Source organism: Hippopotamus amphibius, chromosome 7, assembly GCF_030028045.1.
Source record: "Hippopotamus amphibius kiboko isolate mHipAmp2 chromosome 7, mHipAmp2.hap2, whole genome shotgun sequence".
NCBI classification, from domain to species: Eukaryota; Metazoa; Chordata; class Mammalia; order Artiodactyla; family Hippopotamidae; genus Hippopotamus; species Hippopotamus amphibius.
The window spans coordinates 51,366,883-51,394,859 of NC_080192.1; the positions used below are offsets into that span (position 1 = coordinate 51,366,883).

Sequence of the window (27,977 nt, forward strand, 5' to 3'; positions counted from 1 at the left end):
AAAAGCGTGTGGTGACCAAGGTTCTTTTACAACTCAGAAAGAAAGATAAAGTTTACTCATTTAAAAAGTATTTATTGAATAGTTTGTGCTAGGCACTGGAAATGTGGCTGTGAATAACATTATCTCTGCCCTCAAGGAGCTTATATTTTAGAGGGATTAGAAGAGACAATGAGCAAATACATACAGTATGTCAAATGGTTCTAAGTGCTTTGGAAATAAAACAGCAGGAATGGTGCTTGACATACAGCAGGAATGGTGCTTGACATGTGAGGGAATTTCTATACTGTTTTCCATAGTGACTGTACCAATTTACACTCCCACCAACAGTGTACAAGGGTTCCCTTTTCTTTCCTTTTCTCAGATTGCATTTGAATAGAAACCTGAGAGGGCCAACAGAACAAGCCACGTGGATACCTGAAGGAAAAGGTTTACAGACAGCAAGAAGAGTACAGGCTGGGGAGTGGCAGCAGGCCTGCCATACTACTCCCGGAAATAGAGCAGCATGGATGAGAGAGCAAATAGCCAGAAATGAAGTCAAACTGGTAAGATAATTCAAGGGAGTTAGTAGATAAGATAATGTAGAACTTGAAGATTTTTCATATATTATTCTGAGCAAGAAATCCGAGAGAAATGGAAACATGTTATCTGGCTTACGCTTTAAAAGAAAGACATGTAATAAGCGACAGGCCACTCTCTTAAGTTTAAGAGTCCTCTAAGCATTTAGATAATGAATGATCTGCTATTCAAGACCCAAGAAAACTGAGGAAATTGTACATTCAGGGTGCTTTCGCTACATCAGCACAGCCAACTTCAGACAGCCTCAACATTTTTTTGTTCTGAATACTTGAAACTACTATTACCAGTCATATAAAAATATTCTGCCAGGAAGAACTGAATAGACACTTTTTTCTTTAAGATTCTCTTTTTAAATTAATTAATTTGCTGCATTGGGTCTTCATTGCTGCACACGGGCTTTCTCTAATTGCGGCAAGCCGGGGCTACTCTTCATTATGGAGCGTGGGCTCCTCACTGCTGTGGCTCCTCTTGTTGCTGCACACGGGCTCTAGGCGTGTGGGCGTCAGTAGTTGTGGTACACAGGCTCAATAGTTGTGGCTCACGGGCTTACCTGCTCCACAGTATGTGGGATCTTCCTGGAGCAAGGATCGAACCCATGTCCCCTGCATTGGCAGGCAGATTCTCAACCACTGCGCCACCTAGGAAGTCCCTGAATAGACACTTTTCTAAAGAAGACATACAAATGGCCAATGGGTACACGAAAAGGTGCTCAACATCACTACTCATTAGGGAATTGGAAATCAAAACCAGTGAAATATCACCTCATACTTGGTAAAATGGCTATCCTCAAAAAGAAGAGATAACAAGTTTGGTGAGGGTGGGGAGAAACGGGAACCCTTGTACACTGTTGGTGGGAATGTATTTGGTACAGTCACTATGGAAAACGGCATAGAAGTTCCTCAAAAAATAAAAAATAGAACTACCATATGATCCAGTAAATCCCACTTCTGGGTATACATCCAAAGGAAATGAAAACAGGATCTCAAAGAGAGATCTGCACCCCCATATACACAGCAGCATTATTTATAAGAGCCAAGATATGGGAACAACCTGTCAAAGGGTGAATGGATAAAGATGATGCAGTAAGCATATACAGTGGAGCGTTAGCCATGAGAAAGAAGGAAATCCTGCCATTTGCAATGACACAGATGGACTTTAAGGACATTGTGCTAAGTGAAATAATTCAGACAGAGAAAGGCAAATACGGTATGATACAACTTATATGTGGAATCTAAAAAAGCCAAACTCAGAGAAACAGAGAGTAGAGTGGTGGTTACCAGGGGCTGGGTGGTGGGGGTAATGGGGAAATACTGGTCAAAGGGTACAAACTTCCAGTTACAAGATTAACAAATTCTGGGGATTTAATGTACAGCATGGCGATTCTAGCTAATAACACTGTATTATAAACTTACAAGTTGCTAAAAGAGTAGATCTTAAATGTTCTCACCACAAAAAAGAAATGATAATTACGTGACAGGATGGAGGTGGTAGCTAATGCTACGGTGGTAATCATTTTGCAATACATAAATTTACCAAATCAACATGCTGCACACCTTAAACTTATACAATGTTATACGTCAATTATATCTCAATAAAGCTGGAAAAATATTTCTGCCAGAAAGGCTCTGATCTTTTGATCTTTCTGATCTTCTTCAAGTCTGAATTTTTCCTTCTCCTTCATTCTGTCTTTAAGGACCAATTTGCAGCTGTCCTGCAGTCACGAAGGATGCCTAACCACTGCAGCTTATCAGGACCTTCCTCTTTTTAGAACCTCTATGTATTTACTCTCAGTATCCCTACTACCTTATATTATAATTTAACTATTTGTTGTTTGTTTCCTCTGCCAACAAGACTGCAAAATCTCTACCTGCTTTGCAGATATTGTGTGCTAAATGTATGCCAAAAGAATAGAAGCTTGAAGGCACAGTGCAGCCTCCTAGCATAACAGCTTCACCAATGCCAGAGTGGTACTATAATCCTGCTCACTCTACAGGATTCCCTTTTGAATAAAAAGGAAATAATATTTCTTGAGCTGTTGATATCTTCCAGGAACACTGACGCCATGCTTTTAGGAGGTAGCTCATTTCATCCTTATACCACTATTTTACAGCAGTTATTACCCCTATTTTTATGGACAGAGAAACTGATGTTGCTTCCTTCAGGTAAACACGGTTTAAAGAGCTGGGATTCAAAAAGATGCGATTCAAACCTATGTCTGACTCTAAAGCCTACATTCTTTCCATTATACAAAAAACTACAGAAAAGAAAATATTTGTTCTATTTGGTTTAAGGAAAACATTCTTCTCTAGAACTTTCAGATTTGGAATCATAAAACTTTAATCTCCATATGATATAACGCATGAAAAATGCCCAAAATGGGGATAAGGAGGAAAAGATACTGCTTTTGGGAAAATATACTGATGTCTCTTAGATGAGGAAAGCTCTTCAAAACCGACTTCTCTACTGTAGTCTAGGAAAAGATTTTCCATGACATATCAAAACATAAAGTATCCGATGACCACCATGGGCAGCACTAATCATTCCCCTTCTCTCTGCTGCCATGGCACTTTGTTCTTAAGACTGCTATAAAACTTACCACAAGGCATCAGTTTAAAAAAAAAAAATTGTAATTTTCTAATTTAATACCATCCCACACCTAAACAATATTTTGGCTTCATCTACTAACATAAGATACTCACAAACTTACATCAAATGCCTACTAGGTGCCAGGCGTTATGCTGGTTGCAGGGGATTAAAAAAAGAAAATATATAAGCCCTGTCCTCAAAAAGTTCAGTCTGGAGAGCAGTAACACCGCAGACGTGCTCTTTCAAAGGCAGTCTCTTATAACTCTATAACTCTATGAACTTAAGGCTAGGTTTTAGTCTTTGGAAACTTATAGTCATCTAGGCAATTAAATTCAGCTGCCTAAATGACCAATTATCTGAGTTGTACCTTTTTATAAAAAGACATTCAAATTCTCAAATTCTATCTTCTAGCATTAATGGTTTAAACAGAGCATAATCATATGTGAAGAAATGGGGGGGGGGGGAGGCGGAGGGCAAATGTTTCCAACAGCTGCAGAACACTGCACCTGTATGGCAAACACTCCTGCATTTCACTGCCAGCCAGGCTGATCTAAATACGGACAGTGTGAACAAGGCACTGCATTCTTTTGCAACACAGCACCCTGCGCATTTGTTCTCTGAAAGTTCGCCTATTGTTTTACAGCTCTGCCAAATATATGGTCATTCTATAGTACTTAGTACACTACTGTGAATATTGAGATTAAATCAGCAATGAAAATGGACAAAAGTTTATGGACAAGAACTGTCTACCATAAAACTTGCCTAAAGTGAACTCTTATACCACCTTTTTCTACTCATAAATAACCTTTCCACGTTAACCCCACCTATCTCTCTCGATTTACAGAGGTACAGACCTCGATGGGGACAATCAGTGAAAGAGAAGGGAAGGAGGGCAAAAATGCAAATACTTCTCTACTTCTCATATCCTATAGGACTGCCAACTTTTCACTTGCCCTATTTTGAGAGGCAACAATCCTGCGCTACTTCCAAATAAGTTTTTTTAAAGAATAACAGAATATACAGAGTGATTTTATAAAACAAAAATTAAAAGGGCTTTAAATGTGGTTATCAAAGCACTAAGAATATAATGAAAACTGAAATAATGTGTCCAAGGAAATAAAAGGTCAAAACTCATAATTAAATTGGCAATAGCCTTATTATTTGATTAGTTCTTATTCTTCATCTCTATATGATAAGGAACATTATGGTCTCTTTCAACCTTGTGGTCATTTGAAAATCTAGCATTTGCTCACCATTAAAAATGAAGACTCCCTTGGAAAAGAACTGATAACAGGCTGTAATGAAATTGTTACTAAATTTGTATTTAATCTTCATTCAAGCAATAATTTCACATTATAATTGTACCCTCAATTTGGGAATCTCTGTAACAAAAGCTGTAAGAAAGACTTCTAACCATAGACTGTTCAACAAGTATTAATGGAGAGTATTTTATACACCATGTTCTAAGAGCATGCTGCTTACGGAGTAGTGGAGATAAATGAGTAGCTATGATATAACAGCTATATGTGTTCATAAATATATACATATAGCTATAATATATATAATACATATAATAAAAATAGCTATAATAGCTATAATATAATATCTTAGAGTTTAGTATAGAGTGCTTTAAGAATTCAGGAAGGGACAAATAATTTCTGTGTAAAATACATCTGAGCCTTAAAAATAAACCAAGAGTAATAAAATGGAATGAACTACTAGAAAATGCAACATTAATATATCTCAAAAATATCACGCTGAGTGAAAAAAAAGCCTCACAAGAGGGTACTCTATGAATCCACTTATTTGATGTTTTATAACAGGCAAAACTCTGGTGAAAATATCAGTAGAGTGATGGAGTATTGACTGGGCATGAGGAAACTTTTGGAGGTGAAGGTAATGGTCTATAACTGCAGGGATTTAAGTTACACAGCTGGATGCATTTGTCAAAACTCATCTAATGGTACGTTAAAGATTTGTGCATTTGACTACTTGCAAATTTTACCTAAAAAGAAAAACCACCTCACTCTAGTTGGTAACATACACGAAGTATGTAAGGGTGGAGTATCCTAATATCTTCAATTTACTGAATATATACATACATTTTTTTTAAAAAAAACAGAATGGCGGATGGATAGAGTGATGAATAAGATACCTAGAAAAGCAAGTATAGGAAATGTAAACTGTAGAATCTAGGTGTGGGTATGAGCGTTCACAGCACAGTTCTTTCAATTTTCTATTTATTTGTTGATAGTAAAATGCTATGGGAGGAAAAGCATTAAAAAAAACAATAAATATTCATTGATGGTGCTAAAATCGTATCAGAGAACTGGTAAAAGATCACTTCCATTCCTAGACACATTAGGTTAAAACCCCAATTTTAAAAGCTGCAGCTTTTTGTACAAGAAAAAAATGTTTTCTTCCTTCCAAGTCAGTTTCTTCTTTTGCAAAAAACTAGAAGAGTTATTGTAACAAAAAGTTTTGTTTTGTCTTGTTTTGTTTTGTTTTAGAAAGACCTGGCTATTAGAGTCTTAGTTTTAAAAATTCATATAGGTACTTCCTAGGTGGTGCAGTGGTTAAGAATCCGCCTGCCAATTCAGGGGCCACGGGTTTGATCCCTGCTCCAAGAAGATCCCACATGCCGCGGAGCAAATAAGTCCGTGTGCCACAACTATTGAGCCTGCGCTTTAGAGCCCATGAGCCACAACTATTGAGCCTGTGAGCCGCAACTACTGGAGCCCGTGTGCCTAGAGCCCATGCTCTGCAACAAGAGAAGCTACTGCACTGAGAAGCCCACACACCGCAACGAAGAGTAGCCCCACTCACCGCACTAGAGAAAGCCCGTGTGCAGCAACGAAGACCCAACGCAGTCAATAAATACATTTTTAAGAAAATAAAAATTCATACAATTTACATTTAACAAATAGGAATTTATCTTTTTTACTAAAATAGTGTCAGAAACTTGGCAGATACGAAAGTAGCCAAAATGTAGGCGCTTGTGTCTAGTAATTTTTAAAAAGTAAATGTTCGACAAACATTCACAATTATCTTCTAACACGCTTAATCTACTGAGTTGGAGGTAATTCATCTACCAATGATTTTACAAGACTGGCTTCATTCACCTAAAATAAAATTATTTCTAAATTAGAAAATTAGATTGCGAGCAAATCAAAATATCAAAATATCACATTTAAAAGACTTTAATGATACAGTCTATTCCTTCTAAACATTAACTCTGATATCTTAATACAGCATCCATAACTCAAAGAACATCTGATAGTTACTGACTACTGAATCTAACAAATAAAAGTGAAGTTCCCATTCAAAAAACGTTTAATCCAAAAGAAGACTTAGACTTTAAGAAAATATCAACAGCTTACTCTAAAATAAACTATAAAGATAGTAATGAATTTCTCCTCGCCTCAAGACACATACATATACACACACCCCTAGTCTCAGCAGCTCAAAACCAGAGAAAAATGATTAGGCTGCTGCCCATCTAATTTTGTAAACACTCCTGTAGTCTACCCAATATTGGGAGGAAAGGCAGTATAAGAACACAGTCTAATAAAGACAAAGCAATATGTCTACTTAAATTATAAGAGCTTTATCTTACTATACGGCTCAAGGTCCAAAAGTTTGAGAGATCAGCTTTTTCAGTACTTTGATAGTCTCTTCTTGAAACTATTTTGTATATATGCCAGTTAAAGAATTATGCTACCGCATGGTGACAAATGAATAGAAAAATAAAAGTCAACCCACAAAGGTTAGAAACAAACCTATAAGTAACAGCAAGCATCTGTGCAACAGATATCTTGGCACCCAAAGGAATTTATGCTAATGCAATACTGTAATTTATTAAACATGGTGACAGCTCACTATATTAAGAGATTTTAAACATTAACTGTTACACACTAGAGACTGGCTATAACACTTCCTCAAGGTTTACACTGCCAAGAATAGAAAAGAAACTGTACTATAAAGAGGGCTGTTCAGAAAGAATATTGCTAAAAGAGAATTTAGAGATTCAAAAGGGATCTGTGATACACTGTACAACCCATCTCCAGCACAATGCAATAAAGAAACATGCATTTCCCATACAATTAAATTCATGAGGTCTTCTACTTAGTAACATCCTCAATTACAATGTGTGTGTTTAACATTTTAAATAACTAGAGATAAACACTATCACCAGTTTAGTTTTGTGTAGCACAGAGACATTATGCAAATAAGAAAACTGGAGAGAGAAAAGTTGCAGTACAATGAAAAGGTGAGTAGAACTGGAAAGAAAAAACAAAAAAAGACTAGTTCCCTTTCCATTCATCAAACAGGGATAAGGAGCTTAGCTCTGATAAAAGGGAAAAGACCGTTATACACATAGACAAAGAACAGAGATTAAAGTACGACCAAAACTAACTTATAAACTGAAAATGGAGCTAAAAGTAAAAAATATATATCCCTAACACTGACTTTATGAGCAACAAGCTTAAAAGTTCCATCTTGGACTTCCCAGGTGGCGCAGTGGTTATGAACTCGCCTGCCAATGCAGGGGACATGGTGATCCCTGGTCCAGGAAGATTCTACATGCCGAGGAGCAACTAAGCCTGTGCACCACAACTACTGAACCTGCACTCTAGAAGCCGTGAACCACAACTACTGAAGCTCTGTGCCACTAGAGAAGCCACAGCACTGAGAAGCCCGCACACCGCAATGAATAGTAGCTCCTGCTCACCACAACTACAGAAAGCCTGCACACAGCAACGAAAACCCAACGCAGCCAAAAAATAAACAAATTTATCTTAAAAAGTTACACCTTGAGCTTTAGCTCTGGAAGAAACCAGATAGAAATGTAAAGTCATTTCGGGAATAGCGGAATTTAAATATGTCATCATTAGGTTAAAAAAAAAAACCCACAATGGATAAAACAAAATGTAAGCAATTAAGACACGTGGTAAACTAGGCTAAATGAGACTTTTTTGCTGGTTAAATTATATGAAACCTTAAGAGTAAAACCCATGTTTCCACATGAACACAATGAACAAAGAAAGTACAACGTATGCTAGAATCATCAGATTTTCACCTAACGTCTACTCCTACTTGTAGCGGAGAGAGAGAATACGAATAAATATGTGTGAAGAAATGCTTAGAAAAGAAAAGTGCATGCCCTTTCCCACAATCATTCTACTCTGTTACAGTCACTATACATGTGCCCTAGACAAACCCTGAGATGGGAGATACACTGCCGTTCCCTCAGCTGCTCTCCAATGTGGCTCTCATAACTAACTATACCTCAAACACTGAGTATGATTTTAATGTTTAAAGACGTACTATGTTCCTTAGTGCTCCATCAGGTCCTAAAACAGACCATTCTTACACTGGATGGAAAGAAAAAAAATAAAAACTGGCCTTTTTGAGAGATCGCACGGCACCCTCTAAATCTAGGGGACTTTTCAATGGCATTTTTGAACACACGTAAATTTTGCTTTATGCTCTGACTTCAAAAATCTAACTTCATAGTACTATATACTAGAGCTGGAAATTTGAAACTCTCAGTAACAAAACAATTTTTTGAACCAAGTAAACAAAACTGATCCTCTCATACCCATTAAGTAAACATTCAAGGCATCCTAAAACACCCAAATTATGGCTAATCTTAAGCTTATTTCCCCACATATCACCTCTTATTTGTTAAATTCTCTTCAACAAATATTTCTAGGCAATCAAAAACCAGGTGCTAAAGAATACAAAGATGAAAACTCATAGTACCTTCCCCAGAGCAGCTGATACTGCAGTGATTCTCACTATTTTGGAGGGTCAGAGACCCTTGAGAAATTGATAAAATCTATGTATCCTATTGCCCAGGAAAAAATGAATACACAATCAAAAATCTGCATATAATTTCAAGGAGTTACTATTCACTTGGAGTCCATTTATGACTTCTTTAATATTCAGAAAGGGAGAAGACGCAAATTAACAGAATTAGAAATAAAAAAGAAGTAACAACTGACAGCACAGAAATACAAAAGATCATGAGAGACTACTACAAGCAACTATATGCCGATAAATTGGATAACCTGGAAGAAATGGATACATTCTTAGAAAAGTACAATCTTCCAAGACGGAATCACGAAGAAATAGAAAATATGAACAGACCAATCATAAATATGGAAATTGAGACTGTGATTAAAAATCTCCCAGCAAACAAAAGCCCAGGGCCAGATGGCTTCACAGGCAAATTCTATCAAACATTTAGAGAAGAGCTAACACCCATTCTTCTCAAACTCTTCCAAAATATCGCAGAAGGCAGAACACTCCCAAACTCATTCTACGAGGCCACCATCACCCTGATACCAAAATCAGGCAAAGATGTCACAAAAAAGGAACACTACAGGCCAATATCACTGATGAATATAGATGCAAAAAACCTCAACAAAATACTAGCTAACAGAACCCAACAGCACATTAAAAAGATCATACACAATGATCAAGTGGGGTTTCTCCCTGGGATGCAAGGATTCTTCAATATACACAAATCAATCAACGTGATATATCATATCAACAAATTGAAGGATAAAAACCATATGATTATCTCAATAGATGCAGAAAAAGTTTTTGACAAAATTCAACATCCATTTATGATAAAAACCCTCCAGAAAATGGGCACAGAAGGAAATTACCTCAACATAATAAAAGCCATATATGACAAACCAAAAGCCAGCATCATTCTCAATGGTGAAAAACTGAAAGCATTCCCTCTAAGAACAGGAACAAGACAAGGGTGACCCCTCTCACCACTATTATTCAAGATAGTTTTGGAAGTTTTAGCCACAGCCATCAGAGAAGAAAATGAAATAAAAGGAATCCAAACTGGAAAAGAAGTCAAATTGTCACTCTTTGCAGATGACATGATATTATACAGAGAAAACCAGAAAGACTCTACCAAAACACTGCTAGCACTAATCGATGAATTTAGTAAAGTAGCAGGATACAGAATTAATGCACAGAAATCTCTTGCATTCCTATACACGAACAATGAAAAAGCAGAAAGAGAAATTAAGGAAACTCCCATTTACCACTGCAACAAAAAGAATCAAATACCTGGGAATAAACCTGCCTAAGGAGGCAAAAGACTGTATGCAGAAAACTATAAGACACTGATGAAAGAAATCAAAGACGATACAAACAGATGGAACGACATACCATGTTCTTGGATTGGAAGAATCAACACTGTGAAAATGACTGTACTACCCAAAGCAATTTACAGATTCAACGCAATTCCTATCAAATTACCAATGGCATTTTTCACAGAACTAGAACAAGAAATCTTACGATTTGTATGGAAATGCAAAATACCCCAAATAGCCAAAGCTATCTTGAGAAGGAAAGATGGAGTTGGTGGAATTAGGCTTCCTGACTTCAAACTATACTACAAGGCCACAGTGATCAAGACAGTATGGTACAGGCACAAAAACAGAAAGGAAGATCAATGGAACAGAATAGAGAACCCAGAGGTAAACCCAAGCACATATGGGCACCTTATCTTTGACAAAGGAGGCAAGAATATACAATGGAAAAAAGACAGCCTCTTCAATAAGTGGTGCTGGGAAAATTGAACAGCTACATGTAAAAGAATGAAATTAGAACACTTCCTAACACCATACACAAAAATAAACTCCAAATGGATTAAAGACCTACATGGAAGGCCAGACACTATAAAACTCCTAGAGGAAAACATAGGCAGAACACTCTATGACATACATCAAAGCAAGATCCTTTCTGACCCACCTCCGAGAATAGTGGAAATAAAATGAAAGAAACCATAAACAAGACAAGAAGACAACCCTCAGAATGGGAGGAAATACTTGCCAACGAAGCAACGGACAAAGGATTCATCTCCAAAATATACAAGCAGCTCATGCAGCTTAATGCCAAAAGAGCAAATAACCCAATCCACAAATGGACAGAATGCCTAAATAGACGTTTCTCCAAAGAAGACATACAGATGGCCAACAAACACATGAAAAGATGCTCAACATCACTAATCTGTAGAGAAATGCAAGTCAAAGCCACAGTGAGGTATCACCTCACACTGGTCAGAATGGCCATCATCAAAACATCTAGAAACAATAAATGCTGGAGAGGATGTGGAGAAAAGGGACCTCTCCTACACTGTTGGTGGGAATGTAAGTTGGTACAGCCACTATGGAAAACAGTTTGGAGGTTCCTTAAAAAACTACAAATAGAACTACCATATGATCCAGTAATCCCACTACTGGGCATATACCTAGAGAACACCATAATCCAAAAAGAAACATGTACCATAATGTTTACTGCAGCACTCTACAATAGCCAGGACATGGAAGCAAGCTAAATGCCCATTAACCGATGAATGGGTAAAGAAGATGTGGCACATGTATAAAATGGAATATTACTCAAGGAATGAAATGGGGCTATATGTAATGAGGTGGATAGACCTAGAGTCTGTCATACAGAGTGAAGTAAGCCAGAAACAGAAAAACAAATACTGTATGCTAACTCATATATACGGAATTTAAAAAAATAAAATAAAAAAATGGTACTGATGAACCCAGGCAAGAGTAAGGATGCAGAGAATGGACTGGAGGACAGGGCGTTGGGGGGTCAGGGGGTGAAGGGGAAACTGGGACAAAGTGAGAGAGTAGCATAGACATAGATACACTACCAACTGTAAAACAGATAGCTAGTGGGAAGTTGCTGTATAACAAAGGGAGATCAACTTGATGATGGGTGATGCCTTAGAGGGCCAGGACAGGGAGAGTGGGAGGGAGTTGCGGGAGGGAGGGGATATGGGGATTCACTTTGGTGTACCTCAAAAACTGGTACACAAGTGTAAAGCAATTATATTCAAATAAAGAGCTTAAAAAATAAATAATACTAACATACTTTATATTTATAGACTATTAAAGGCAGAATTGGTTTCCCTGGGGCGGGGGGCAGGGGGGAAGATTCAGGGACCACTGGAATTAAGAATTCTTCGTCTAGTAGAATATGAGACTTTGCGGGCGGGGTGGCACGGGTGGTAAGGATAATTCCAAAAGAAATCAAAAAACAAAACAGGAGATGATACAAAACCACAGAAACAGTATAGTACAGGGACAAAGATCCCATATCGGAAGTCAGATTATCTGTATTCGAATCTTGGTTCTACTACTTACTGACTTTAGACAAGCTTCTTAACCTCGCTAAGCCTCAGTTTCCTCATCTAAAGGGAATGGTGACAATGCCTGTTTTAGGATTGTTTTAAGAATTAAGTGAAATAATTGCATACAAAATTTAAGACAGTGCCAAGACAAAGGCACACACACAAGTACAGACCCAGAGTCCCTTGAGTTGAATTGATTCCTAAAGTCTTTATAGTCCTCGTCTACATACATCCTCAGAGCAAATCTTCAGTTTCTTAAGACTGTCTTTATGACCAAAAACACCCAACTAAAACATCATCTTCTCTCAATTCCCACTACCCAAAATAGCTAGTGACTTCTCAAAGTCCTTTAAATTCTAAGGTGATCTTATACAGCAAAAATGTTGAACTTTAAGTTGATTTACTTTTATTTATTCGTTTCATCTTCCTTCCCCCAGAACCAGAATTTATTAACAAAAATACACACACACACACACACACACACACACACTATGGCAACAACCCTGTAGTAAACTGGTAGAAAAAGTCTTGTAAATTAAAGCACAAGATAACATGTTTATTTACACTCATATTATGTCTGCTCTAGTTAGCAAAGTGACTTGCCAGAATTTTGCTTTACTACTTTAAGCTGTTTTTTTTTTTCCAAATTGTACACCCTTCTATATGCTATTTAATCTGTGCTGTCCTATACAGTAGCCACTAGCCACATGTGGCCACTGAGCACTTGAAATTTAGCTAGTCTGAACTGACAGGCTGTAAGTATAAAATAGGCTGTTAGTACAAAAAAGAATGTAAAATATCAATAATTTTTAAACTAATTATGTTGAAATGATAATACTCTAGATTGCCAGATTAAGTAAAATCTATTACTAAAGTTAATTTCACGTTTCTTTTTACACTTTAATGTGGCTATTAAAAAAACTAAAATTACATGTGTGGCTTATGTTTCTATTAGTTCTGGTCAAAATCCACATCTTTGATACAATTTCAAATGCAAAATTGGATGAAAATTTCATCATGTGCTTCATATGAATTATCTAGGAGGCTGAAGATCCTAATGCACTTCAAATTCCTTATAATTTAATTAGCATGATTTTAATACGTTTATTGAATTCATTTCATTATTTTATACCCCCCAATTTCTTGATTACCCCTGTCCAATCTATTGCTTATTCATAGGGACACACCTCATCTTCCCACTTTAGCAATAATAACACTCATGGTATCTTACAAGCTAGCTGAAGAACAGCATGTGACAGGCCATTCTTCTCTACCAGCTGCAAGTACTATCTGTCCTTCAGATAATATTAACTGAAGCTTACCCTAAGACTCATCCATTTTCCTAAGAAATGTTTTTCTGTCTCAAATTCACTACTATATTTTGGATTAAAGCAATGTATCCCATCTCTGACCTTCCTATCAGCAAACCTACCTTCTAGTGATCAAGGAGGCTAAAATCTAGTTTCAAATTGTGCTTCATAACCTATTACATTATTATTACTGCAAAGAAAAGAAAATTCTTTTTCAGCACCCAGAGATAAGGCACTAATTAGGTAATGTAAAAAGATGATTCCTTTTATCTGCTCAGACAGCTTGAGAGAAAGTTTAAAAAATACTGATAAGAACTATAAATTTAACCAATTCTTCTATTACTTATTAACATTATTGTCGGGATATGTCATAGTGCTGAACACATGCTGCTTAAATTAAACTACTATAGCTGGGAAATTCTAACTTACAGTATTAAAAAAGTACAGTTACACATCACTTCTAATTTCTCCAAAGCATTTCCATAGACATTATCGCATCAGTTCCCTACAAAAGTCACTGGCTGGAAGTAGAGCTGATTTTACTATTCCCTCATTTGACAGATGCAAAAACCAAGGCCCAGAGGTTACAAGTGACTTACCTGTCCAAGTAAGTTAGTAGGTGAGAAAATATACATATGAAAATCTACCAGGACTTCCCTGCTAGTGCAGTGGTTAAGAATCCGCCTGCCAACACAGGGGACATGGGTTCAATCCCTGGTCCAGGAAGATCCCACATGCCAGGGAGCAACTAAGCCCATGTGCCACAACTACTGAGGCTACGTGCCACAACTACTGAAGCCCATGTGCCTAGAGCCTGTGCTCTGCAACAAGAGAAGCCACTGCAATGAGAAGCTGGTGCACGACAATGAAGAGTAGCCCCACAACGAAGACTAGCCCCCGCTTGCCTCAACTAGAGAAAGCCCTTGGGCAGCAACGAAGACCCAATACATTCAAAAATAAATAAATAAAAAATAAATAATTTAAAAGGGCGGGGGAGAGAGAGAGGAAGGAAGGAAGGAAGGAAGGAAGGAAGGAAGGAAGGAAGGAAGGAAGGAAGGAAGGAAGGAAGGAAGGAAATCTATCGTTTCCCAGTGTCTAAGATATTGGACTCAGTCAAATCATGAGTTCGAATGATGGCTTCAAAACTTTGTAGCTGTGAAATCTTAAGACAAGTCACACCTAAACCTATTCCTGCTATATTTCAGTTCTCTCATGGAGATAATATTAACAGTTTCCCTTATGAAAATTAATAAAAAGTGCTCACACATAGAAAGTTCTCAATAAATGCTTTTATCATTTAAGGCTTTAGAATCTGAAAGAAGGGATGTTTAAAGATGACATTTTTAAAAAACAAAATAAGATTTTTGTCATAAGCATAAGAATATTTCTAGAACATCTTAAACTACAACCATAAACATTTCAAATTGCTAATATATTCATTTTTGACAAATTCATTCTTCATGTCTCTTCCTTTTTTTACTTTTTAAATTACTTCTAAAATCCTTTAAGAAATGAAACTATTTCTTTCGTAGTAAACTTTATCATAGGGTGCACTCAAATTTGCAGAAACTAATATTTAAAGTCATGTTTCCCAAGTCACAATTTACAAATCTGAAACAATGTTGTACAGTAACCAAATCTCAATTCTTAAGGCTAGTTAGTGCATTTTAGGAAAAAGAACATGTGGGGGTGGGGGGAGGGAGTCAGTGTGCCGGGGAAAGAGTATCACTCCTACAGCTCTAGAAAGTATATATTTATCTTTTGATGTCATATAATAATTTATGAGTGAGGAAATGGATGAATGAACAGGAGAAACAATGTTTCTTCAAGTGAACTAAATCAAGCAAGAAAGCATTTGTGATAGCATAGTAGGTACCTTTCTAAACCTAGAAGTCATCACTAAGGTTGACCCAAGTTCTAACCCATAGCCCAGGGACTAGAAGAAACAGATATTCTAAGATTTTCCCCTGCTAATTATTTTTTTTTTTATTTTTTATATATTTATTTATTTATTTTATTGGCCGTGTTGGGCCTTTTTTTTTTTTGCTGTGTGCGGGCTTTCTTTTTAGATGTGGTGAGTGGGGGCTACTCTTTGACGTGATATGCGGGCTCCTCATCGCCCTGGCTTCTCTTGTTGCGGAGCATGGGCTCTAGGCACATGGGCTTCAGTAGCTGCAGCACAGAGGCTCAATAGTTGTGCCTCATGGGCTCTAAAGTGCAGGCTCAATAGTTGTGGTGCACAGGCTCAGTTGCTCCGTGGCACGTGGGATCTTCCTGAAGCAGGGATCGAACCCGTGTCCCATGCATTGGCAGGCAGATTCTTAACCACTGCGCCACCTAGGAAGCCTTCCCCTGCTAATTAATTTCAATGACCCTCTTTATATGTAAATTTCAAAAAAAAAAAAAAAATTACGCCTAGGTGAATTCCTAGAGAGCAAAAGCTTCCTTTATAAGTAAAAACTGCTTTCAGGAATTAGCCACAATCAGCAAATTCCTTTTGTACATATATACATATAAAAGGGGTTTCTAATAGCAAAACAAAATTGATGTTCTATGTGTTAAAATGCCCAATGCTCCTAAAAAAAAAAAAAAAAAAAATGCCGAATGCTCCTAAAAGATCTTTTTCTATTCACACGTATTCAGGACAGGAGAGTAACTGTTGTTGCACACTTAATCACTTACCACTCAACTTGCAGAGTTTTGTATCCAGCCTTATTTCTAAATATTAGCCTGTCATTTGACATCAACATAGCTATAAAGATGAATTCAGGGCTTCCTAAGTGGCGCAGTGGTTGGGAATCCACCTGCCAATGCAGGGGACACGGGTTCGATCCCTGCTCCAGGAGGATCCCACGTGCCGTGGAGCAACTAAGCCCGTGCACCACAACTATTGAGCCTGTGCTCTAGAGCCCATGAGCCACAACTATTGAGCCCATGTGCTGCAACTACTGAAGCCCACACGCCTAGAGCCCGTGCTCTGCAACAAGAGAAGCCACGGCAATGAGGAGCCTACGCACCACAATGAAGAGTAGCCCCCACTCATCACAACTAAAAGAAAGCCCGCGCACAGCAAAAAAGATCCAACACAGGCAATTAAATAAATAAATAAATAAATAAGATGAATTCAGAAATCTTGCAGAAACATTTTAAGTAAAAAACTATGGACACAAAGCAATAACTCTCTACCCAGGCAAAACAAGTGATATAATTTTAAACTCTATACCTCTAGAAATAAAGAAAAAAAATTAAGACCTTGTAAAAGTTAATAATGATGGCTTCCACATGATAGACCTGTTATCCTATTTTCAGATATTACCTCTGTTAGCATAAATTTTTATAATCTTTTTAAAAAGCTAATTTCCTTAGAAATATATTTTCAAAAGAATGGTGTAAAACGTAAAATTTAACTATAAAATGTTAGATAAATATTAAAACCTAAACGCTTCCTTCCTGCTCAACTCTTGTTTAAAAATTATCTTTGAGGGACTTCCTAGGTGGCACAGTGGTAAAGAATCCACCTGCCGATGCAGGGGACATGGGTTCGAGCCCTGTTCTGGGAAGATCCCACATGCCACGGAGCAACTAAGCCCGTGTGCCACAACTATTGAGCCTGTGCTCTAGAGCCCACGAGCCACAACTACTGAGCCCATGTGCCACAACTATTGAAGCCCACATGCCTAGAGCCCATGCTCAACAACAAGAGAAGCCACTACAATGAGGAGCCTGCACACCACAATGAAGAGTAGCCCCCACTCGCAGCAACTAGAGAAAGCCCATGTGCAGCAATGAAGACCCAATGCAGCCAATAAATAAATAAAATAAATTTATAAAAAAAAATTATCTTTGACAGCGATATTAATAAAGAATATTAATTAAATCAAGTTTTAGGTTTTGTTTTTTTTTTAACTATCACTTGTGTGATTCAGGTCAAAACATGCACTATTAAAACAGCAAAATTCAAATTCGCTGCTGCTGGTTCACTTTAAAATCTGTTAAAAATAAATTCTGAGTATGAAAGTCAAAATCTAAAGTTACGAGACAACTTCAGTTATATAATAATTTCTACAGTTAGTATTGGGCTGTGTTCCTAAATTAAACAGTAGCAATTTTTAGTGTATAATAAATTAATACAGGATTAGAATAAAGATATACCATTAATAACATGCTTTTCATAAAGAAGTTACTACTATTTGCTCATCATATATTTTACAGATATCCAAAAGTTTAAGGTATACTTCATTTTTAAACTCTTATAAACTGGATTAAATATCTCTTTGCACTGACGTTATAACCTCTTTGTTCTGAGGTTCCGTTTACTTATATAAAATATTTTTCAGATTGGTAAATATATAGAATAATTCATGAGAAAGGAGAAGCTATTTTAAAACTTCATAATTCTACTGAGGAATCATGAAAATATCTAATTTTTTAAAACATCCCTGAAATTACAGAACACTTCATTTCCATTCAAACAAACATATGCATAAGGAAAATACATTCAAAGCTTGTTTAAAAGGTGCAAAAAAAGGGAGAACAAATGTACTATACTTAAAGATTTTTGCACCTTGAAAATGAACAATGGAAAACCTAAGTTTTAAAGTGGTAATGCAGGAGACTTTCCTGGTGGTCCAGTGGTTAAGATTCCATGCTTCCAATGTAGGGGGCACGGCTTAGATCCCTAGTTGGGGAACTAAGATCCCACATGCCGCATGGCCAAAAAAAAAAAAATTTAAAAAAAAAAAATTTTTTTAAAGAAAAGTGGTAGTGCAAATCAGAGGACCACTATCTCCACCAGTTTTGAGACTAAGCAAATCTTCTAAAAATTAGAAATAGTATTATATGCCTTATAGTTTTACATATTATATAATTTGTATTATAGCAGATTGCCCTCTTCATATATCAATGAATTAATTAATCTAAAACTTTGGACTTCCTAGGTTGTGCAGTGGTTAAGAATCTGCCTGTCAATGCAGGGGACATGGGTTTGAGCCTTGCCCCAGCAAGATATCACATGCCGCAGAGCAACTAAGCCCATGTGCCACAACTATTGAGCCTGCACTCTAGAGCCCACAAGCCACAACTATTGAGCCCATGTGCCGCAACTACTGAAGCCCATGTGCCTAGAACCCATGCTCCGCAACAAGAGAAGCCACCACAATGAGGAGCCCACGCACCACAATGAAGAGTAGCCCCCGCTCGCAACTAGAGTAAGCCCGTGTGCAGCAATGAAGACCCAACACAGCCAATAAAAGAAATAAATTCAATAAATTTAAAAATAAATACATAAAAATAAAACCCTAAGTAAGGATAAATAGTTCCACATGATTCCTAATTGTCAAATGAGTACAAATTTGTATTTTCTTGTCCCACTGTTGTTAGGTTCATAAATTATCCTTGGCACTTCTAGGATTTCATGCATTAAGCTGTTTCACTCATCCACATCTTTCATAATTTTCTAGATAATAATAATAGTAAAGAACATATACTGAGCTCTTATGTACTTGCACATATTAAAAGGCAATCCAGCAGAGTGATTATAGAGCCACTATCTGAGTCCAAACACTGCCTCAGCACTCATAACCCTAGGCAAGTTTCGTATCTTCTCTGTCTCAGTTTCTTTATCTACAAAATGGGATAAATACCTGCCTCATGAAGATTACATGACAATTACAACTTTTCAGGCTCAGTGCCTGGCACAAAGTGGTACCTAAGGGTTAGCTGCTATTATTATTATATTATTATTATTATTATTATTATTATTATTATTATTATTATGTGTCAGGTACTGACCCAAGTACTTTACATGCATTATTTCATTTAATTCTCACTTAAATCTATTTTACAGATGAGAATATTAAGGTTTACAGTGGTTCAGCAACTTGCCTTTAATAAAAAAGTTAACAAGAAGAAGGGCCCAAATTCAAACCCAGGTTGCCTCTTTAATGACCCAAGCCCTGATATCTATGCCAATGTTTCAAACTAGGCTCCATGAATACACTCATATGGAACTTAAAAGTCTTCACTCCAATGATTTTTATTTTAAATTATGCTAGAGACAATTTTCAGATGAAAGACAGTTTTACATAGTAGATTTTAATTTCTCAAATCATCAAGCTGGGATATGCAAACCCCTGGTATTTCCAGGAATATTCTTAGAGGGTCTAAGAATTTTTTTTGTTCTTACAAAACAGTAAACTTTAAAAAACTTCAAGCTCACTCAGCTTTCATTCGTCAAGAATGAGGGCAACAACTACTTTTCAAAATCCTTATGCCTATTTCATTACAGATTCAAAGTTTGAGACCTTTTGGCTAATTCAACTACTTGAAAAAGTAAAAATCTAATTTTTAAAAAACTATGGTACGCTTCATAGCACTTGGTCTTGTCTTTAAAGAGAAAACCCATGCTAAAAGAAGAAACAAATATTAAAAGGTACCTATTCCTTTAGTAAACAGTAGTTTACTTTCACATTAAGCACCAGTCTCTCAACTTTAATCCAATTATGCAACTACAATAGCCTACAGGATATTTCTACTTGAATAACTCAAAAAAAATATGCCCCCCCAAAACTCATTTTCTTCATGCTACCTTTCCCCAAAAAAGATCCCTTTTCAACCTCTCTAATTCCTGTCAATGGTATTACTGTTCTCCCAGTCATTCAGGCTCATGACCCTGTAGTCAAGAGAGAGAAATGAAAGCGCCTGCGCTCTTTACCAGTGTACTCAATTCCTCCTGTAGGAACATTACCTCAAGGAGCTGTAATCTATCTGGCACAGTGGACATACACAATTATAAACACTAAACTAAATGCTATGAAGGATGCATAAGATCTTATCTGAGTAGAGAATGATGGGTAAAGAGGATAGGGAGTCAGAGAAGACATCCAGAGGTGAGACTTTAAGAATGAATAACAGTTAACAGAGAGGAAGAAAATCCTTCCCAAAGAAGGGAATAACATGCACAAAGGCACAAAAAATCTCATGACATATTCAGTGAACACCAAGTAGTGTTCCAGAAAGTTCCAGTTTTCCAGAAAGTAAAGTATGATAAGAGATACTGTTAAGAAATGAAGCTAGAAAAAAGTCATACTTAGATCATGAACAGTTTAGCCAAAGAGTTTAGATTTTATCCAACAAGTAAGGGAAAGCCACTGAGTAATTTTAAGCATGAATGAATTACTGCATTTTTGTTTTAGAAATATTGCTCTGATACTGAAAAATGGACCTGAAGAGCTACATCCCAGAAACACAGACAACTGTCAGAAGACTGCTAAAACAGTTCAGGCAAGAGATTAGACTAGAGCAGTGGGGAATGGAGAGAAACAGATTGAGTCAAAATATAGGTAGCAGGTAAAACTACAGGATTTTGTAACCAGTTAAGACAGTGGTTTGAGGTTTGATAGGAAGATGGAGGAAAGGAAGGAACCTAGGCAAATTCAAGAATTTTAACTTAAGCTCTGGGTGGATGGAAATGCCATTAACTAAAACAGGGAACAAAGCAGGAGAAACAAGGTAAAAGGAAGGAAAGCTGATGAGTACAGTTGGTGTTGGTACTTCTGATACATCCAGAAGCACTTGTCTAATAAATGGTTAAGTCTAGAACCCAAGAGAGAAAAATCTAAGAAAGTATAAAATTGGGAGGTATTAGCCAGTAGAGTGGATGAAACTGCCTAGAAAAACTGTACAAAAGAGTAAGAGTTCCATAGACTGCCAATATTTAAAACACTGGCAGACAAATGAAAAGTAGAAGAGAGTAGTGATACAAAAGTTTGGAAAGGAGAGTTTCATGAAGAAGGGAGTTGTCAATGTATTGAACGTACCAAAGAAGTGAAGAGAAGAAATTTAAACTTCCTCTTCGATTCGGCAGTTGAGTAACTGGTGACAGAGAGGTTACAGAGGAATGAATGATAAAGCTAAACTGGACAGGGGTTGAGTGAATGGCAGGGAAGGAAAGAGATACTAATCTTGGCTGAGAAGACAGAACTAGAGGAGAAGAGAGGGTGAAAGAACATTTTCAGGATGGCAGAGATTTTATAGGACTAGAAAGGGACAAGTGAAGTGTGAGATTTTTAAATTATGCCTTTTTACTTAAACTTAATATAAGGAAAGTTACCCATGATACAGTATTAAGTGAAAAAACAAACTGAAGAATATGTATAGTATGATGTCACTTAAAATTCAGACTCTTTTATGCCCTTCAGGTTACTATCACTGCCCTTGTGTTAGCAACCATCACTATCTGAAATTCCTATTTGTTTAGTTGTCTATCTTCCCCCCTAGAATGTTAGCTCCATGAGAGGGGAGATTTCATCTGCCTTGTTCTCACATATCCTTGCTGCTTAAAATAGTGCTTGGCACATAGTAGGCACTCTACTGTTGAATGAAAATGTGTATGTGCACATACACGTACATATGAATGCATGTATCTACATGAAAAGCATTAAGAAAGTTCTAATTTATTATTCGAACTTGAGACTGGGAGGAGAGGTATACAATACCGATTCATTTTTTGCTTCACAGAAAATTCAAATTTTCTACAAAAATTATGTTTTTTATAACTGAAAAACAAGTTTTAAATAATGATCATATGAGCCTAAGAAAGTCAATCCATTCTTTCTATTTTCTTCTGGTGGGTTGTCATGATCTAATCTGATTGCAGGCTTAATCCTTGAGTTGTTTTGGTAGGGCAGTTCAAAGTTAGAATCTTAAACCCTAGAGCTGGAAAGAACCAAGACATCATCTAAGCCAACCCCTCAGTTTTACAGATGAGAAAGCAGAGACATAATAATTTAATAAAAGTAATTTAATTAATAAAACTAGGGTACTGATGACAAGTTTTTAAAAATCAAATGATTAGGAACTATTTTAAAGGCTAACCTATTATATGCTATTCATAATTTAAATGATAACTAACAAAAGCTTACCCTCACATATAACCTACAACCTTCTGGTGAAATTATTACTAAAAGTAAAACTATTTCCTTAAGCACACTATTTGACCAATGAACCCTACAGTTAAGCACTGCTTAACCATTATAATATGACAAAGGATTCAGAATACATAAATACAGGCAGTGAAGTTATTCACCGTTCATTAAGTGTGCAGACTAACTGAACCAACATGCACTTCTTTCTACCAGGATATACAATAGGTCAAGTATATAATACATTTAAGGATTCATCACACTTTGACTCAAATTTCGGTATCAATGTCTACAATGTGTATTTAATAGAATTTAATAAAAATTAAATGTTGAATAGGTAAGAAATATACTACTAAATATCATTTACAGAAATGACAACTATTTCTCTTTACACATATACTGTAGTTTACCAGGAAAACAACAAATTTTATCTAAACTTTTGAATAATATCACTTTGTTTACAAACTATTTCATTTGATTCTCACAACCACCCCATAGACAGCAGAAATTACTCTGATTTAATATATAAGAATGAGGCTCAGAGGTTAACGACTAAGGTCATTTTGACAAGTCCTAGGATCCAGATCCTCTATCTCTTAGCCATTGTTCTTTCCATCACCCAGGCTTCCTCATAGTTACCATTTATTAAAGTGCAAACCAGTTTATAATTTCCTTGCTTCCACACTGATGGGAGGCAGGGGAAGGGGTGGTACCTAAGTCCTAGCAATCCTATCCGTTTCTATTCCATTTGAAATTTTAGTACCTAAGAGAATATCAGTCATTCATCTTAATAGTGACAAGAAAGATGTGACAAGTCACCTTAGTTGAGAATTGTGCACATCAGTAATTCTGTATGAAATCCTACCAAGTATTCAATTATTTTCTTAATTCTAATAATAGAAAAGTATCCTCTTATTTAGAAAGCTCTCTACAAACAATACCCAAAGTAGCATGGGCTTAATAGTTGAAAAAAATCTGGAACCACATCTTAGTCCTATTACTCACTAGCTGTTCAACTGTGGGTACATTTCTTAACTTCTTTGAGTCTCACTGTCCTCACGTATACAGTGAGGATGACACCATCTGCCTCTGTGAGTTGTTGGGCAGATTCAGCGATAATATGTGCAAAGCATTTAGTTCTTAGAAAAGGGCCAATTCACAGACCAGACCAGGTTCTGTTGGGAGACACAAACATGCAGGTAGGTACTACTGCTCATGGGTAATGTCATTTATGTGAATATTACCAGGATAACTTCTGGTGTGACCTTATTTCTTCTCTCTCTCTAATATCTGGAGCAGGATACAATATATTACTCTTGCTCCCAGGGTACCAATTAAAATGAGTGCTGGATTTCAGTCCTCTTCTAATCTCTCTAGTTAAGGAATACAATAATTATTTGACTATCTTAGAATTGGCTATACCAAACCAAAGCTTACACTATTTTCACTCCACTCTTTAAGTCTGCTAACTGCATCATTCACTATTTTTAAGTAAAATAACAGTAAGCCAATTTTATAAATACAAATCATGATACAGTGAATTCACGTTGGGTGAAAAGGGCAGGAAATTGCAGGGGGCAGGCCTGGTCAAAGGACCTAACATTGAGAAATTATGTCCACCATGTACTAAATTTACTTTCTCCCTTTCCCTCTTCCCAGGCATCATTCTAATTAAGATTAGCATCGTTTTACAGATTATGCAAGGGTAGCTTAAACTCTGGCCCACTCTCCCTTGCTTAAGGTACTATAACCTACACCAAGGCTCTTGCTCAACTCAAGGCCTTTCCTCCTCCTCTTATAATCTCTGCCCAAAATGTTCTCCTGTCTTCTACAAGGCTGTCCCCTTCTCTGTTTCAGGTCTCACTTCAAATAGTTCCTACTCTCACTGTCTCTAAAGTAGAATACACCAATTACTCCATCCTTATTTCCTTCATAGAACATAAAGTTATTAGTATTCTTCTTTCTGTGTTGAAGGACAGCACAGATGATGCTGGCTTAATGAATGAGTGAACACACCTGCCTACAGCCATTTAGCAAGCAAAAGGCAGGGCCTGGGGACCAATCCAGATTAATCTGACTGCAAACACCTGCACTGCCCTACCACTACTTTTTTTCACTGGTGGAAGGGGAGGTGCTTTGGGCTGGGAAATCAATGTAGAGATGTGCGTTCCTAGTTTCTGTATTCATTCACTTTAAAGAAATTACAGAACTACGTACACATATACTTAATATTACAACATATTTAACCAGAATTTCAAGAGATCTTACACTGTCTTTTAGAACCATAACTCAATTTGGGAAAACAAAAAACAAAAAACCCACGGCATTTATGATGCCCCTGAACAATCAAAATACCTCCAAACTGTTGAGTAATTGGACTGGCATCTCCACACATGGTTATTTAAGGCCAAAAGAAAATTTAAGTCACACACATAAATGCATTTTACTAACAGATTTGCTTGTAATAGTTTGTTCTTTTATAAGATGTTTTGAATTTCCCAATACATCTTACAGGAAAATTTTAAAACCAGCCATGGGATTATCATTCTTAACACAGCAATCATGTTCTTTCTTAAAGAAAGATGGCATGAATGCACTCAAGCTGTTAAACCATGTTCTTGCAGATAGAAGTCACCTCGAGTAAAATGCCCACTGCTGTTAGAGCCCACCAATAACAACATTCCCTTTGTTGCCCTCCCCATGAGCGTTTAATACTTACTGCTGAGTCCTCCATCCTTGGATACTCCTGTCCCTCTCATTCCTAGGTAAGTCAGTCCCAATATGAGGAAAAATAGGCAGGCGGCAGTTAAGAGAAACATCGACAAGTAGTGGGCACTGAAACCCCCGGTTGGGGACACCTCCTCCCGTTTAAATTGCTGGAGAAGCTCCTCCTCAGGCTCGGAAAGCTTCGGTTTGCTGTATGTGTTCTTCAGGTAGGTATGATTGGAGCCCGTATGATTGGAGTGATTGATCCTGAGTGAACCAGAGGTGGCCACCGCCGCACTGGGAGGGAGGCTGTTGGAAAAAATCCTGGGGGGGTCCACGCCGAAAGCCCCACCGCCGATATGATTATTGGTTTTAAGAAGGGAGCCTGTGGACGAATCCAGGGTTGAGTCCACGTCTGCGAGCGGCGGCGGCGGCGGCAGGAGAGGGGCCAGTTTCTTAGCATTAAGGCGGTATCTAGGAATGGGGCTGGAGTCCAGCGGATCACACCCTCCTGCCTGCTCCGCCGCCGACTCTTCGAGGTTTCGGCTCCTGTCTAGACTCCCGGCGGCCGCCGCCCTGTCATTCATCGCGATTGCTCCCCCTCCCTGAACCGAGGTCTCCAGTCGGCCGCCGGCCGATTTCGCAGGCAGCGGAGAGAGAGGCTTACTGTGGCCCCGCCTGGGCCGATGCCGGGAAAGGGAGTCGTCCTTCGATACCTGTCTGCTGGAGGCCACGTCGTCGTCCTCCTCTTCCTCCGAGTCGGAGTAGTTCTCCCGGCAGCTGTAGGGGAGCAGCCGGCTGCCATTCACGGTCCGGCCGGGCCACAGCGGCTCCTCGGCCTCCGGGTCCCTGTCCTCGCCGTCCTCTCCCTCCTGCTCCTCGTCGTCCGCCGCCCCATCTCTCCCCGACGGACTCTGCAGCTCGGCAGCCGCCGGCCGCCTGGCCCCCCACCACGAGTGGGGCTTCCTCCGCTCGCTCGAGTTGCTGTTCGTCACCTCGCCGGCGGCCAGGGGCGCAGACGGCGGCTTGAGCCCGCGATACTGGAGCGGAGCCCGCTCTTTCCTCCCGCCGCCGCCGCCGCCGCCGCTGCCGGCGGCCTGGTCCCGGGGACTGGCCTCCACGTCCGACTCGTCCGAGCTGAAGCCCAGCAGGACTTTGCTGCCAGCCGTGGGGGCGGCCGAGGCGCCCCCGGGCCCTCCCAAGGGGCTCTCCGGGCCCGCAGCCGAGATCCGGCCCAGGCCCCCAGGAGTCCGTAAGTAGGAGAGGTCGCCCGAGACCTGCCGGACCCCCATCCCCACGGCCGCCGCCGCCGGTGCGGCGGCGGCGACCGTGGCGGCTGCCGTGTTATTGTTATTACTGTTCCGCGTCTTGGTGCCGCGGCCCCCGGACCGGTGCTGCTGCTGCTGCTCCTCCTCTCGAAGCTTCTTCAGCTTCTTGAGGTAGACCGGGCGGGTGCTCTCCGTCACGGGGCCCGGAGACAGGCCGTAACGGCGGAGCTGAGAGAAAAGCTCCTCATCCGAGAGCTGCTGAGGCGCCGAAGCCGCCGCTGCCGCCATTTTCTCTCCAGGGTGTTTTACTAGCTCCGCGCTACCGGAAGTGACGCGCCGTCCTAGACCCTGAACTAGACCGGACTGCGTCGCCCTCCCAGCGCCACAGGCGCCTTGGCCAATGGGAGGCGCGGGAGGAGCTCACCTGAGCGGGAAAGGGCCACCTGAGCGGCGCGCCGCTCGGGCGGCGGACTTCTCCTGCGCTTTCAGCTCGGGGTGCCAGCGCCTTCTTCCCCTCCCTTTCTGTCGCCTTCTCCCGCTGTTCTCCATCCTGCCCTTCCCAGCGCCTTTCCCGGGAGCTGCCTCTTGCCAAACCACACCTTGACCTCTTCTTCCCAGGTTCCTGCCACCGAGCAGTAATAATTGAAGGGAAATCTGAAGTTCATGACATTAGTTTTCTTTTTATCCAGATTCCCGCTGCCAAGAGGAGCTTAGAGACTTGAAATCTTGATGGCCAGACGATTGGCAGTTTCCCTGTCTGACTCTTGGTTCTCTCTTTTCACTTTGTCTTTCTGATTGACTTACCAAAACAAAAAAAAAGTTTCTCTCGCTGCTCATTTTGAGAAGCCTCTCCTCTACCATTCCAAGGAAAAGCTACAGTAAACCAGCCCCAATACAATTTTCTTCACGAATAATGGCTAGCTATTCTCTAGTTAGTGGTAAGGTATTATCATTTTTCCCCTTTTAAAATCTGATAACCTTGATAGGTCGTCATTTTTAGAATTGCAAGAGCCAGTCACATTTTATGATTGAAAAAAAAAAGAGTGCCATCCTGCTTATTTCCTTCTTAGGACCTTTCCAACCTATAGTTGTTTGTTTGTTTGTTTGTTAATTATTTTTATGCATTTGTTTTCCTATATATTTATTTATTGTCTTATCCCTTTGAACTGTAAGTTTTATGAGCAGAGGAACCTTGCTTCACCCCTTTACTGCCTGAGACTAGAAGTTCAGTAAATGTTTGTTGAACTAATTAATGAATTGCAAAGCTAGGATAGTGTGAGAAGATTTTGACCTGGGAGTAGCGGCAGATGAAAAGGAGAAACATTCCCACACAGTCAGAAAACCAGAAACAGTTAAGACCTGCATATCCAACACCCTCATTAACAGACTAGGAGATGAATTTCAGAGAGGTGAAATTTGCACAGTTTGG

At 38.8% G+C, this 27,977-nt stretch overlaps 1 protein-coding gene across 1 annotated transcript in view; it reads right to left on the reverse strand.

Moving 5' to 3' along the window:
* Positions 1-26,866, reverse strand: part of LEMD3 (LEM domain containing 3) — a 72,005-nt gene extending 45,139 nt beyond the window's left edge. Inside the window, exon 1 of the mRNA XM_057742661.1 lies at positions 25,294-26,866. Within this exon, the coding sequence (XP_057598644.1) occupies positions 25,294-26,836 (1,543 nt within the window). The 5' untranslated portion in view covers positions 26,837-26,866. The remainder of the gene's footprint in view (positions 1-25,293) is intronic.
* Positions 26,867-27,977: the final 1,111 nt, after the last annotated feature.